We start from the raw sequence: 16,982 nt of genomic DNA on the forward strand, positions 1-16,982 counted from the left end.
TAGGGGATTAATTTAACAAGAGAGAGTGCCGGCTTTAGGCTAGACAGCACATGTTTGTTAATTGCTGCATTATCTTGAACACTCACTGTATGTAACAGTGGTTTTGTTTATGTGTAACATACTGAATGCAAACGTCTCAAATAGGCCTGCCTTTTTTGTGTTCACAACAACAAAATATATATGTTCATTACAAATGACCCCGAATACATTCTGTCCTTATGCTAATGTATAATTGAATGGGTTATTTATGAAAGGGCCTAAGTCATTATTTTGTGAAAATGAGTTTGTAATGTAATAACTGCTCTTTGGGTGTAGATACATTGATTTAGATATGAAAAGACTAAGTTTCACACTCTAAATGCTTTGTAGAATTTATGGTACAATTTTTATTTTAGCCTTTATTTCAAAATTTCGGCTTATAAGCAGTTTTTCTTAAATTGCTAACAATTTAGTATTCAAGACTTAGGCCCGTTCATAAATAATCCATTCAATTGAAGTCACAATACTTAAAAAAAATCAGCAGCGTGACAGCCTATGAAGCACCAAGTCTGACCAGTCAAATAACTGCTGGCCACACGTCCACATGCTTCAGATGAAGTGAACGATCATCCAACAAGTATGGGGATAATGTGTATTTAGCATGGTAATCTTCCCAACTGTTATAACTGGCTTGTGGAACTAGATTTCACTGATTTTGTAGCTCCCTAAATTCATCAAGATGCCTGGTGGACACCAGTTTCAAACACTGGCAGAAATTTCATGAGAAAATTTCTTCCCGCATGAATAATTGAATCAGTTCTCATTCCATATCACCTGTCTATGACGTCTTAGTCCACGAAGCTATAGCAAGGACTGAAGTTATTAAAAGTTTTAAATTATTTTATGTTCAACAATGAATTGCAAGTAAATATTGTAATTTCAGTAAGATTGCTGTCAGAAATAGACATTACCTTTCTTCAAAGTTTAAACTTTCTACGGCTGTTACATATTATATAGCTACAAGTAGAATTGGAAAATAAATAGCTATTCCTCTAGGCATATGTCTTTTTTCTTTTATACTTCTTAGTATGTAATTAGAAGACCGAGAATTTCCATGAACATGCATGTTTTTATTTTATTTTATTTATTTTTATTTTCATATTTAATAAATACTTCCATATTTTCACGTTTCAAAGGAAGTATATTTTAATAAGATCAATTTTATGTTTCATGTTGTACATATTTTAAAAATTTGGTGAAAAATGTGTTTTAATTTAATATTGCATACAACTGCCTATTTTGAATAATTTCAAGAAAAAACTGTTCTGGGGCCGGCTTCCACAATTTAAGTCACACAGAATTTGTGTGCACTCAAAGTTGGGTTCTGGCATCTTGTCAGCCCATTTGAGTTGTGTGCATATAAAGGAAGAATTGTGACGGTGTCGTGTATAGTTCCTGGGGTAGCTCAGTCGGTAGAGTATTCGTGCACTAAGCGAAGGGTCCTGGGATCGATACCCAGCCCCAGAACAATTTTTCCTTGAAATTATTCAAACCTGCTTTACAGGGAGCTACTACCTGAAAGTCAGATTTGCATAATATATTCATTACTGGAGGTATGTTAACAGGGAAGCCACAATTTAAGTCACACAGAATTTGTGTACACTCAAAGTTGGGTTCTGGCATCTTGTCAGCCCATTTGAGTTGTGTGGATATAAAGGAAGAATTGTGATGGTGTCGTGTATAGTTCCTGGGGTAGCTCAGACAGTAGGGCATTCGTGCACTAAGCGAAGGGTCCCGGGATCGATACCTGACCCCGGAACAATTTTTCCTTGAAATTATTCAAACCTGCTTTATAGGGAGCTACTATCTGAAAGTCAGATTTGCATAATTGCCTATTTTGTCATTTTTTCACGTTTTCCATATTTACAATGCAACTTTAAAATATTCTTTGAAGCAAGAGAGATGATTGTCACAACCACGTTCAAGGAATTTGTGACCTATGGGAATGGTCAAACATTCCAATATGTCTGGTGTTATGTGCCTAGTTTGATCCAGCACCCAAGAAGAATATAAATAGCTTATTCACAGTTCAGAAACTGACGATTGTGGAGAGCTACTCTGAAATTCCAGCAAATACCTATAGAGGGCAGGGAATTCCTGAATTCCTTAGGAAACTAAGGGTCCACCTCTCCTTGACAATAGGTGAAGATGCAGAGGAGAAGTTGAAAGGAGAATAGAGAAATTTTATCAAAAATTCATGACAGTGTGGCAGAAAAATATTGGTCTGAGTAATTTACAGAAAGGGACATACATCTGTGTTGAAGGGACAGATGAACTCTGGGCTAAGCACGAATCTTACAAGGGTCCCTCTTGTTAGGTTTGCCCCAGTTACATCCTATGATGCTGAATGTTTATTTCTAGCATAAGACTTGAACAGAAAAAAGGCATTCCTTCACAAAAGAAAACCTCAAAAAAAGTCCTTGTAATTTATTGTTATTTAAACTACGGTAAAAGCAGTTGTATTAACACAAGTGAAATTATTTGATATTTGTTATCAGAACCTTTTGAAGGTAAAAATATAGTTAGAAGTTACCTGAATCTCTCATTAAAAGGGCTCTGAAGGATTCCACAGTCAGTTTATTTTTAAATTTTTAGTGTATAGTTGCATGCATTCTTTTTGCAGTTTTTATTGTATATGAATCCTTGGTCTAGTAACCGCAACTTCAACAGAAAAATACTGTTCATTCTGCAAATGCAGATCTCCATCCAGTTGGTAAACACATTTTATGACCTTCAAACTATAATAATTGTAATTGGACACTAAGGGTCTAAACACATACACACGTTATTTTGTCACGAAAAAATGTCAACAGTAGTATTCAGTTTTTATGAGATATGCTAACACAACGTATAATGTCCCATTATAATTCATTACAGATTTCTCTTTGATAACAACTGAACTTACACGAAGATTAGCTGTATATTTTAAATATTAAACCGTAACAAATAAAATGCTGCTGTGTGGCTAGTTTTTATAAACAGTTGCATTTATCCAACTTACTAGTGTGCTCTTGCACTCTGCTGACCAGTGTGAGAAACGTGGATGAGCATAAGTTTGCAGAAAATGCTGTGTTGTCAACTGAACATGCTTTCGCATCTGCTGTTCCAATAGAAGTCTCTGATCAGGTGACAGCTCCACCAGTTCCTCTTCTTCAACAATGCACTCAGAGGTTTCCATTATTGAATCTTCTTTCTCTGGCACAGGTTCCTTTAAATACAGCAGATCAAGGGAGAGACAATGGGTCAGAAAATACAGAAAAGAGAAAAGTTAATACATAAAATGAAAGTAATATGATAGTGTTTTTCAAACAGTAGAGAGGGTATGTCATCAGATAAGTTAGTTTTTATTTCTGTACACACAGTGATTCTAAATGACCATGCAAAAATTAAAAAAAAGGAGTTTTCCTACTGAGAATTTTGAGTCAAGGAATCCAAAGTCGATGAAGGAGATATGCATTTCAATATGAAGGTGGAACCTGAAGGGTGAGAAACCCATGTGATTCTGGAGCACTGTAAATATTATTTTATGTTTTTAATTAAGTGAAGAGTTTTCAGTTTCCTAATTCACAAAAGTCGCTCAAAATGTCGGCCATCAACTCAATACAAGCACAACCACCTGTCAGAATCTTAAATCATACTACCTCTAGTGGCACATCTTTGTCAGGTAGGTTAATATTATTCCGTCGCTTGGTTTTGGTATCTTCATCATCACTGGACATCATGTCTGCATACTCAAACAGTTCGGCCATCAACATATTTAACTCTTTCCTGGACACTTTCACTGCTCTATCTACACGCAGTTCCTCCTTATCCACTGCAATCAGAACATTTTAATAGTTATTTTCATTATGTCAGTGACTTAGAGAAAATAAATAAATTTGTACAGATATCTTCAAGACTTACATTTGTGTCTGAAGACATTCAAGTGGAGATACAACAATGTATATACTTTTTACAATTGAAATTGATGTTAGTAAAAATAAGTTCTTCCAATTCTTCAAGCTCTTTTAAGATTATTTTCACACTGACGTGCTTCTCCATCATGTCAGGGCACCTTATTGGGTTACTGGTCAGAAGATAGACAGCCTGATTTCAATTATGCTTTTCACCACAATTCAGAAACATGTTGGAAGAAGAGTAAAAGTTTTTTTGTGTGTGGTGGCAGGCCTTTAACTTGTCATTATTTTCCTCAACTTTACAAGCGTGGCTAAGGCCAAGAGTGTAAACCACTATCCAGAGTACACCACAATCATTGGATCTACATTTGCACTCACAATGGATGATGATAATGGAGAATTGTTGAGATGCTACAGGGGAATCATACCCAGAGAAAATCTCCTGTGATACCTGGACCATCCATAGGCTTGTCCAATAGAAGTTATAAATTCAGGGTGAATTAAGTATGTAGATTTAATAAATCTACATACTTAGACTTCAACAAACAAAATTTGATAACTCAATCCCAAGGGAAATAATGGAACTCTCTGCATCAAAATCCACAGTTAATTCCCGATTTACCACGAAAATCGTCTGTAGCTGCATTTAGATTGGCAACAGGCCATGATTGTTTGGCCAAACACCTGCATAGAATTGGAATATATCAGTCCCCTAACTGCCCATTGTGCAACTCAAACCAAGAAATGGATTCGGAACACCTCAAAATCTGTGCTTCAGTAGCTGGTCATGATAATATCTTTGAAAAATATTAGAGTGCAAGAGGTCAAATGACTTTATTGTCAAACGCCTGGCATTAGAAAACAACAACAACATAAATTCAGGGTGGATCAACCAGTATCTGAACACGGGACCTCTGGCTTATAAGCCCAGCGTGCTAACACTGAGCCACTGTGGCAGTTGGAAGTATAAAAGTAAAAAAAAAATCTGAAGGTAACTCCTTCATACACCACGAAGGTGCTTGGGGGTATGCTTTGTTGACCGTGGCACTACAATGAGGTGATGGTTGGTTAAATAGTATACACAAGGGTCATTTCATAAGTCATGGCAACTATGATATATCTTCCGAATAACCGAAAATGTGGTTAGTTCAGTATATACATTTGAAAATATGTTGTACACTATACAGAATGCCACCGCCAGATTACGTCTGTGTGCATTGGTGGCTAGTTGACAGCACACGCAAAAGTTAATATGCTAGAGGCTGTGCTCCAAGATGGATGTAAGTAAAGTTGAACAGTTATCATACGTGAAAATTGCAGTTCTTTGTGGCAGAAATGTTCGACAGTGTCATTCTGAGCTACGAGCCACACTCTCAATGCCCAATACTATAGATCATTCCTGATGTGCCATCTGCGTCGTACAATTCAGAGGACACGTCCAGCATAGCTGGACAATGCCATGATTACGCAACAGCCCACATTGCAGCTCCTGTCAGGAACCTTTTGCAGCTGTAAAGGTGCGAGATCTTGGAACAACTCCCTACTCACCTGATCTCAATCCATGTGACTTTGATCTCATTCCGCAATTGAAGAAGCCGTTGCATGGAAAGTGGTTTGCAAACAGGGAGGACATCTTAACAGCGTTTCGACGAGAGGTGGTACACATAGATGAATTGCACACAGCCAATGGTATTCAAAGCCGCATCATCGTTGGCAGAGATGTGTGGAAGTCTTGGGGGATTATTTTGAAGAGTATTAGCTATGAGTAATGTACTTTGTTTTCTTCTGTCCATAATAAAACAAAGATTTCTATTTACGCATCTTTCAATTTCCCTTATACATTGCCTCCTGTACCCAGATACAATTTGATACTAGTGAATTTCTATTCCTGTAGCTTTATTGGCTGATATAATATAGTTACCATGACTTATGAAATAACCCTCGTATATATAATTGGTTTCTCCCACCTGTTTCTGATGGCCCCTTTGTAAAGACTAGTGGGCAGAGGGAAAAAGACCTTTGGGGAGGCCGAGACATAGATGGAAAGATAATATTAAAATGGATTTGATAGAAGTGGCATATGATTGTAGAGACTTGCTCAAGATAGGGACTGATAGCAGGCTTATGTGCGGATGGCAATGAACCTCCGGGTTCCTTAAAAGCCATAAGAGCCGTAAGTATATAAATGCATTATCTTATAAAAAGTAAACATGTTCTAGAGCTGTTTTCAAGTAAATCGTCATTTTGTATTATTTGTTCAAATATAAACCCATTAATTAGTAAATAAAAAAAATGTATATAAAGGCAACTTTCACATTGTTATTATGTGTTTGTCCAAATTAATAAAACCTATTAATCTGTAGAAAGTAAAAATATTTCCAAAGACTTTTCCGGTGAATAATCATTTTGTGTTATTTGTTGAAATAAAAGCCCATTAACGTGTAAATAAATACAGTTCTTGTGTCATTTTAAAGTAATTTGTCAATTTTTCTTGGTACAAGAGATGCTAAGAATGTGTATTTCGTGAAAATTTCCAATGCAAGTTTTCGTCTCAAGACACTTCTCTTTGTACTTCGCATGGAAAAGTAAAAAGACTGCTGGAAAATAACAAATATGGACAGCACTAGGAGAAGGAAAGAAAAGAAGAGGAAGTATATCTTTATTTGATAAAAATACCAGTTTAATAATTCTTACCTGTCTGTTCTTCTTCATCTGCCAGCACATTGTACTCAGGATCTGCCTCATCATCATCAAAAGCGTCATTAACATCTGTTGCTAAGGAAAAAAAAAAAAAGAGAATCTTAATCAGAGTACAAACATTTAAAAATGAAAAAAAGGAAAGTTCATGCAATAAATACTGTAATAACATAATTTCGTACGAACAAAGTTAATTCTGATCCCATTATATTCACTGCATATCCAAGCACCTAATCCAGCCTTTCAGTTCAAGTAATTAATTCTTAACACACATGAAAAATTCTTTTTCAGAAATGACACTCCATAGTCCAATGTATTACTGCAACTGAAAATATCAGTGCAACATACAATATAATAGTATGCCACATATTTATAATTTTGTTACAAGGGAGCCAGTTCAAGTTTTCAAACAATTCCACAATCAAATTTCTCTTTTGTCATTTTCTAATCATCATCATCGACGCTACAGCCCAATTTGAGCCTCGGCCTCCCTTAGAACTCTCTTCCATGCATCTCTGTCCCTGGCAACCAACCACCATCCTTTAATTCCCACTTTCTTTAGATCCTCTAACACTCCATCCATCCATCGTAGTCTTGGTCATCCTACACTCCTTTTTCCTTCAAATTTATTCCCCATAACTTTTTTGGGTATCTCATGATCTGCCATCCTTTGCACATGTCCTGCCCATCTTAATCTTGATATTTTAATGACTGTAACCACATCAGGGGACTTATATAGTTGGTAAAGTTCAAAGTTGTATCTTATTCGCCATTCTCCTTTATCACATATTGGGCCATATATCTTCCTTAGAATTTTGGTTTCAAAGGATCTCAATCTTGACATATGAGTCTTTGAGAGGGTCCACGTTTCACTGCCATATGTTAATACAGGTTTTACCAAAACATTATAAATATTGCATTTTGTTTCCCTTGTAAGAAGTCTTGACTTAAAGTGCCTCAATAATCCAAAATATGCTTTATTTGCATTTTGAATTCTTCTATCAATTTCTTCACTAATATCATTAGTGTCATTGATTAAGGAGCCCAGATATACAAAACTAGAGACCCTCTGAAATTTATATTGATCATTTTCTAATCATCGTCTTCAAAGATATGTTCTCCGCATCATTAGTTCATTATATGCCAGAACTTATGATCACAATAGAATTTTAAACCAATGCATATTTATGTCGGGTTGTTCAAGTATTCAGGAAATTAATTTAAGATTAGACTCTTATCCTTCAATAACAGAGTTTTAAATGGTGAACATGTTCCAAATAGTTGAAATAAGGCCTTAATCGTCTCAGTTAAAAAAAAAAAAAAAAGATACTGTGAGAATTACATAGGTATCAGTGTCTTGAATACGGTACAGAGCTAAATTAAGGGAAGAACAATTTGGCTTTCATAAAGGTAGTATTATGCAGATGGATATTTCACTTTAAAATTATTATTGAACAAATATATGGAATTTAATGTCGAAACACATTTGGCTTTCATAAATTTAAAGAACTCATTTTATAGTGTGACAGAAACAAACTCATGACCATATTGCCAGAAGATGGCATTTCAAATAAAATAATAAATGCACTCTTAAATGTATATACATTCATAATTTCATTATGGTCAGAATTAACTCCCAGCAAACAGATTGGATCTGTCCCTGTAAATAAAAATTATTTTTAGAAATCTTAGTGTTTGCAGACGACATAATACAGTACTTCTGACAAATTCATAAGATGAATTACAGAGATCAATATACCAATTACAAGGAATATGTCCGGAATATAACATGGAATTATCTATAACAAATTTAAATAATGGTATTTGAAAAGAAATCACAGATCCATAGTAAAATCTGTATATATGACAAATCTGTTGAATAAGTAAATTCTTTCAAATATTTAGACTACAATCTATTCTGTATATAAGAAGATATCAAATGTCAAAATTTAGAGATAAAATTCAGCCATGAGTATAATGAACCAAATTTTCAGGCCAAGCCAAATCTAGTCCGAAAGGACATTAGAATAAGAGTCTATAAAACAATGGCTCGACCTATGCTGGGATGACATACTGAAGTGAAACGTGAACCAATCACACTAATAACAGGATAAGCTAGAGGCTAATGAAATAAAATTTTTAGAACAATAGAATCTATCAGATTGGATAAGAAAAGGAATGCAGATATATGGGAAGAACAACAAATTCCACTTCTACAACTTCAGCAATCTTTCCTTTCTTTTCCTCCTCAGAACATGGAAAAGGTGATAGCAGGAGGAAGAACAATAAAGTGCACAAGATTTGCTGATGATATGCTATTGTTAGCAGAAGAGGAGATGATACTAAGGAATATGCTACTGGAGCTAAATGACAGCTGTGAGCAGTATGGGAGCAAAATAAATGTAACCAAGACGAAGACAAGGATTATCAGAAAAAAGATAAAGGTAAACGTGCAAATTCGAAATGAGAGAGTAGAACAAGTGGACAGCATCAAATATTTGGATCGTATTGTAAACAATAACATAAGCTGCAGCCAGGAAGTCATAAAGATGATAGCAATGGCAAAGGAAGCTCTTTTAATAGAAAAAGGAGCATCTCTGGAAAAAGTACACGTACGCACGCACGCACACGCATGCACACACACAAGAAAAAGAAGAAAAAACTTCTTTTGAACATTTTGGACTTACTCGTTTTTTATTGCAAAATTCCTATACTTTTTATGTTAAATTTATATGATTTCGTTTTCCACACTTATACGATCATGTTTAAACACTGGGAGATATGAAATGTCATTCATATAATTATTTTAAATCAATTCTTCTCAAAATTAGGTTTGCCATGAAAATACAGTACATGTTCAATGTTAAGATGTGATCCACTTTGAAATTTGTGGAAATTTGAAGCTGCCCATGCTTGTCCCAGACTGGAGTTTGAAATATAATATATCAGCCAGCTTTGGAACTAAGCAGCTAAGATTTCCTACGAATAATTTTACATTCTTCAAGAATAATATTTGTTGCAAATTTGAGTATTGTATTATAGACTCAAAGGTGGCTCAACTATAAATTTGTCTTGTGAATATGTCACTAAATTGACTTACTTCATTCTTCCCATATAGTCTTCAAATGCCATCTTAGATGTTATTAATGTCATTCTAATTACGCCTTTTTCTCACATACCCTTTTTTTTTTTTCAGACTCCATAAAAACGTATATTTTATATATATGTATAAATATTGGCATATTCTAATTTATAATGTCAAGAATCTTTAAGACTTTTAGTAATATTTGTAATTCTTATAAACAACCGATGTTAGAAAATTCTTAACAGAGCTTCATGACTTTACACATTGCGAATTCTTTTGGATTTTTGTACATTATCATCAGTACAAAGATTAGATTCCACTACTCAAATTGAACTATGCCCACAAAAAGCATCAGTAATAATGCCTAATGAAAGTAGTAGGTATAGAGTTCGAGAAATATTGTTATCTGCTAATCTATGGATTTAATTATTAATTCATTCATAATTTATTGAAATAAAAATAAAACAATATTTTAGATTGTAGGATAAAATCTATTATATCATGCAGAACAATAGAGCTTACTGAGAGGTTCTGTGAAGTTTTTTAAGAAATCCTTCCAATCCTCATCATCACATTCAGAATCATACATATCAGTTGTAATGTCTGGTGGAATAAAAGCTTTCTCAATGGCTTCCAGTGGAGTGTCACTCAGAGATAATTTTGAGCGTGTTCTCTGACCAATATTTTCCTGTAATACAAAATAATTCCCATTATAATAGTAAAAACTAAACCCATTCGGGAACAGGAAGAATATATTAGAATAAATTCTAAAGGAGAGAGAACAAGAATGACATTAAGGAGATTAAGTATCTGGAGATTCGAGAATAAGCGAGAGAATGTAGATAAAGATAAATGTCCCTTATGCAGACAAACTGAAGACACAATCCATATAGCTATATACTGTGCCGCAACAAATTATTTGAGAAATTTTTGGCTAGATAACAAATTTTTACATCATAGCTACAGTTGCATTTGAAAAAAAACCGAATTTTGCCTTAAACGTCAACAATCAGACTAAATTACGAAAATTCCTCTTCAGAGTTAAAATTAGGTGGGAAGAAAAGGCAAAAGCTCTTACTGAAGTGTGACTATAGATGTTGAGTAATTTGTACCCGATATAAAACTATGAAGAGTATACAATAAAATATCCAAAGGTATCATTTTGATTAAGAAAATAATTTTAATCTTAATAAGGAAGTGGGGTGTTTACCATAGAAATAGACTAGATAGAAATAAACAATAGACAATAGTAGGAAGAGTGTAAATTGGAAAACGTTAATGGCTTAAATATGGGTGTTTTATTATGTGGTGATGGAGAGTTGTATAGGTAGGCATAAAATATGTCATGAATAGGGCAGATAAATTAGTTAGGAAAATAATATTAATAGAATCGTAAATGAAGAATTAATACTATTCTACTTTGAAGTAAAAAATGTTAGAGACTTGTTATATACATATATGTTATCACATTTTTTGTTAATTTGTAATCACTGTATAGTGTGCATTTTTTGTTAATTTGTAATCACTGTATAGTGTGTGATGACAGATTAAAAACTGAACTGCATCTACTCCACCATGACCTTGCTTACAAAATAAATAAACAAACAAATAAATAAATATTTATTTATTTTGCATATGGCTAGTACATGACCAATGGAGTCATTGATTACAAACAAACATCAACAAAAAACAATAATAGGAGAGTTGTAGCTAACTGAAACGAGACATCTTCGTCCTGGCTTCCCAGTAATGGTCAACTTTGGAGGACGAGTGAAGGGCTGGCCACTCTACCCCATTATCTCCTGGCCTAGCTGCCTCATAAGATTTGCTTTGTTGGTATCACTTGTGAGATTCAGACCTGTTTTTGGACAGTTGACTAAACAACAACATTACCCTTAAGGGAATTATAACTTTGATTGTTTTTCCCTTGTACTTTTCATATAAATAAAAAAAAAATTAATAAATAAATAATACTAAAAATATTTACAGTGAAACCTCTCCTTACGGACACCCCCAAGATACAGATACTCCTCATATACGGACAGATTTTTATGTCCCAACTGAAATAATGATATATTTAACTCTCTTTTACGGACACACTCAGACACGGACACGGACAGCTGTTTCACAGTCCTAAAACTTACTTTACCTCCTGACTGCGGACAGATGTCAAGACCTAATGTTTTACAAAAATGGAAAATTTAGTTTTGAGAACTGTACAGAAATTCCTTAACATGAAAGAAGACAATAAGGGTCTCGTAAGCTACCACTAGCCCAGCTGGCTACCCCTTGTTAGCAGGAAGAGGGTGGATAAACAAAGTCATAAAATTTAACCTGTCTGATGAGTTCAGGTTTCCGAGATCGTGAAATTGCATTCGACACATGATAGGGTTAGTAGGATTATTCTCTTCACTTCAATCAGTTGTTCTGTTTCGAGAGACATGGCACCTGAACGTAAAGGTTAAGTTGAAAACTGTAAATTACATTACTGCAAAACTATAGACCTAGAATAAAATTGCATGGCACAGTACTGTATTTTCATTTTTCGGTCTTATCTACTGTAGTTCAAAGTTGCAAAGAATTTACTGTAGTATACTGTGTTTAGAATTAAACTACAGTAATACATTTCATTTAAAGCGTGAAGGAATATATAATACATATTATAAATTTACTGTTAGTTTGGGAACCTCCCTCCCAATAAAGGACACCTCCAAGATGCGGACAGATTGTTACATCCCTTCAATGTCCGTAAATGAGAGGTTTCACTGTAAATAGTTTAACATAATAAGTACCATAAAATCAGCAAAAAGTCACAGTCATGAAAACTTTTTTTAAAACTAATGGTGGGTACATGACTTGCATCATTCACCCAAGTATCCCTATCTATTGGATGATGAGTCGAAGCTTGTAGTTCTTTCGGCCGCCATGAAGGCATTGCCCTTGGTGCATCATAGGAGATGAACTAGGTAATATCGTATGATGGTTATTATGATTAATGGAACAATGGTGGAATGCCAGTAGGGGAAACAGAGTACCCCGCAAAAACCTACCACCAAACTCCATCTTTGTCCACCACAAATGCAAGTTGCACCCACTAGGATTCGAACCCGGGTTATCAGCATGGAAAGCCGATGCTCTAGTCATTCAGGTAATGGTGTGCCTCAGTTATGAAATTTTAAAGTAAGATTAACACATTACTCTTAATACAAGGTGTGATCATCAAATTCCGAGATCTGTTCGATAAATGAAAATAAAATTACCTGATTTAAATTTGGCTGCCATTATCTTCAAAGTAGTCCCCTTGGGCAACTGTCCCAACACGTCTGCCATTTTCGGAATACCCCCTGGAAGTCGCGTTCATGAAGCCTGTCAAGCACCTTCTGCTATTCGCATTGGTGACCCTTTAGCTTCAATTTCATCTTCGGAAACAAAAAAAAAGTCGCAGGGGGCCAAATATGGTGTGTTGCGAGAGCTCTGTGAGCTGACGCATTGTCGTCATGGAGCATCCATTCGTTCTCTGTCCAGAGTTGTGGTCGTTCATGTTCAAAATGAACATAAGAATCATTTGAACCTCTCCAAATGACATTTTGATGATGTCAGCAATTTCTCTGATGGTGATGTGTCGATCATCATGCACAATTTGTCGAATTTTTTCGACATTTTCGGCAGTGTTGCAAGTGTGTGGTCGACCTGGCCTTTCATCGTCCTCCAGCAATGTTCTGCCATTTCTGAAACGCGAATGCCACTCAAAACACTTTGTCCAACTCACTGTTTCATTCCCATAGGCTTACTTCAACATTCCATGGATTTCAGTTGCCGATTTCCCGAAGAATTTGATATTGGCTCTCTGCTCCAGTTTCGAGTCCATCATGATTTCACAAATGCGAGGATGCACATGCTAACAAAACCATATGTAACAGCGGTCTCAATGAAGAAAGCGGTTTGAAACTTTGTGCCGCATCTCTTCAAGATCGTCTAGCACCACTGCTGCGCGCGTGTGTGAATCATGTGATCTCTTTGCCCACAACAGACACAGTCTCAGAATTTAATTATCACACCTCATATGTAATCATTATTATTATTATTATTATTATTATTATTATTATCATTTCTATTACTGTCATTTCCTCTTTCTCTCTTTTCTTTCTTTCTTGTATTAGTTTAATAACTGCTCTATAGTGTTCTTTGATCCTGTTTATCCTCTATTGGATTTCTATGTAATTTATACTATTTTTGTAATTTTCTGTATTTGTTGTATGTGTATGTGTTACCTGGTAGGATGGAAGAGAAGGTCCTACGGCCTTATTCCTATCAGATTAAATAAATAAATACATAAATAACATATTTTTTCATACTTAAGTGAAGAATGAGAACATGGTCCAGTTGGTTAGTTTTTAATTTACTGAATGGGATTGTTATTGTCAGTATTTATATATTATGAATATCATAAAACATCATACCAACCTTAGGAATTTTGAATAAGCCATCTTCAGACCAGGATGTCTGTGTAGCACAGTCAGTGCTTACCATGGACTTTGGTGTGGAGGGGCAGCTCTGATTTAACTGCTGTGAATCCACATCACTGACAACAGATCCAGTCTCTTTCTCCTCTTCACTCTACAAAAGAATGATTCAGTAATTGGAGAGCATCTTAATAACAAACTATACTCAGAGATATGCACTAAACAGTATACCTATCCTGTCATTAGGCAGATTATAATTTTCTCCCATTCTTTCCTATACAAACTAACATACATTTTTAAGATAAAGAACAATGTTAAACGCAAATAATGTTTTACAAGTATTATGTATTTTACATTTAACTGAGAAACGAATCAACATTTTTACACAAGAGAATGCGGATGCTTTAGCAAAGAAGGGCAGCACTGCTACTTACAGACCTGTTACTAAATCTACATATTACTCTGTGAACAGATTTATTAAATCTACATACTTAGACTTCAACAAACAAAATTTGATAACTCAATCCCAAGGGAAAAAATGAAACTCTCTGCATCATAATCCACAGTTAATTCCCAATTTACCAAGAAAATCGTCTGTAGCTGCATTTAGATTGGCAACAGGCCATGATTGTTTGGCCAAACATCTGCATAGAATTGGAATATATCAGTCCCCTAACTGCCCATTGTGCAACTCAACCAAGAAATGGATTCGGAACACCTCAAAATCTGTGCTTCAGTGGCTGACCTGACAATATCTTTGAAAAATATTGGAGTGCAAGAGGTCAAATGACTATTGTCAAATGCCTGGCATTAGAAAACAACAACATTTTTACACAAAAGGAACTAAAATATATTCCTCTGGATTTCATTCTTCCTGGTGTTCACTTTCACAATCAACTAGTAGATTAACATTCTGATATTTACTGGGCAACAGACAATAATTTCTCACAATGTTCACTATTTTCAAACAGTGAAGATATGTAATAAAAAATAAGTATCTGCATGCATAAAACACATAAGTTGATGGGCACTAAATTCACCTACTGCCTTTCATTTTTTGAACACAATACCGCCATTGACATCTCCCCTCCCCCCAAGTTTAAGATCTAAAAAAATTAATAATTAACTTACTACTAAATAAAAAAAATGTGAGAACTGTACTTTAATATTAAATATTCCACTTTTATAAGTGTTTAAGAAAAAAAATACGAGCTGTTAATGATTTGTTCAAATGAAACCAAGGCATAACCCTTTGCTATATTAGTAGTTGTTACCTATTGTAAATAAAAGTATGTATTTTTTTTATTAAAATTAATATTTATTTATCAATAAAATTATGTTCATTTGTTCACATTCTTAGTCATAGCATGGCCAACATTGAAGAAGCTTATATGCTTGGGAGTTGCCCACAGGGAGAAGTACTCAGAATAAAACGTCACAACACCATATGTTCTATGATCGCAGATGCACTTCGATCCAAAAATCTAGACGTTCACGAGGAAGTTCAATGTATTGCTGATGGTGGAAGCAATAGTAGGATCGATATCATAGCTATAAATAGGAATAAACAGACAGCCGAAATAATTGATCCTACCATCAGATTTGAAATCTCAGCCACTCAACCATCTGAAGTGAACGAAGAGAAAAAGAAAATCTACGAGCCCATGATTCAGTACCTATCGGCGAAATACAACATAGAAAAAATCACAGTTACCAGTCTCTTCTTCAGAGCGAGAGGTACCATACTGAAAGCCTTTGTAAAGTGGAGGGAAAAACACAAGCTGACAAGAGATCTTCAAGATGCCATCATCACCACCATTATAAAATTTTCTGTAGCGATATTTCGTCAGCATCTTTACGGTGTACATTCAATTTAAATTACACTTGGTTCTATTTTTTTTTTCTTATGTCTTATTCACTTTTGTCTGAAACCTGTTTATATCATTTTTCATTTTAAATTTTATTGTGAACTATTCTGTGTCGCAGGGCAAACCCAAATATTGGGTCAGACTACTAAATCAAAATTAATAATGCATATTTAACAGGAGTTTAATCCATGTTGAAATAGCTATTCCTTTATTTTTTAGAACTTAGAACATTTATTTATAAACATAAAATTTACTCTGTCACACGTTAAAAGTGTTAAAATTGTTAAAAAGGTATTTACCTTCGACAGACGGCCCGTTTCGACGCTATTTGTCGTCATCTTCAGTGTCTCTTGAACCACTGCTGATTTTGGCTCTGCGATGTGCAGTTGTCGATAGTAGGGGTGGGGTGTGTTGCTCCTATGGTGGGGGTTGGTTGTCTGTATGCTATGACGTACTATGACGTCAAACAATGTATGTGTATTGAACTGTAGTTGCGTGTTAAGTATATATTGTGGGTGTGCTATTGTATTCTTATATATTTCGTACTGTTCTAGGATGTTTAACTGTGAACTTTTTGGTGTGATGTGTAAAATTTCCATATCTGTTTCTATATTATTGTAGTCATGATTATTGTCGATAATGTGATCTGCATAATTTGATGTAATGTAAGGTTTGGTTATAGCTTTAATATGTTCGTTGTATCTTGTATGAAAGGATCTTCCTGTCTGTCCTATGTAAAAATGTGGGCAACTATTGCATTTTAATTTGTAAACTCCAGTTGAATTATATATATTTGAATGTTTAGTGTGGTTATTTAAGTATTTCTGTGTTGTATTATTTGTTTTGTATGCAATTTTGTACTTTAAGTTTTCTGAATGAAGTTGCAATTTTGTGGGTATTGGTATTGTGATATGTTAATGTTATGTATTTATTC

The 16,982-nt window shown here is 34.7% G+C and overlaps 1 protein-coding gene across 5 annotated transcripts in view; it reads right to left on the reverse strand.

The window, feature by feature from the left end:
* LOC138704752 (GON-4-like protein) overlaps window positions 1–16,982 on the reverse strand; it is a 65,006-nt gene that overhangs the window by 33,434 nt on the left and 14,590 nt on the right. For all 5 annotated transcript variants that reach the window (XR_011333422.1, XM_069832936.1, XM_069832937.1 and 2 more), the window contains 5 exons: window positions 14,182–14,334; window positions 10,240–10,405; window positions 6,630–6,710; window positions 3,681–3,853; window positions 3,041–3,247 (listed from right to left, as the gene is read on the reverse strand). Coding sequence is in view for 4 of the 5 variants with exons in the window: in XM_069832936.1 (XP_069689037.1) it covers window positions 3,041–3,247; window positions 3,681–3,853; window positions 6,630–6,710; window positions 10,240–10,405; window positions 14,182–14,334 (780 nt within the window). In the remaining variant the exon portion in view is untranslated. The remainder of the gene's footprint in view (window positions 1–3,040; window positions 3,248–3,680; window positions 3,854–6,629; window positions 6,711–10,239; window positions 10,406–14,181; window positions 14,335–16,982) is intronic.

Source organism: Periplaneta americana, chromosome 8, assembly GCF_040183065.1.
Source record: "Periplaneta americana isolate PAMFEO1 chromosome 8, P.americana_PAMFEO1_priV1, whole genome shotgun sequence".
NCBI lineage: Eukaryota > Metazoa > Arthropoda > Insecta > Blattodea > Blattidae > Periplaneta > Periplaneta americana.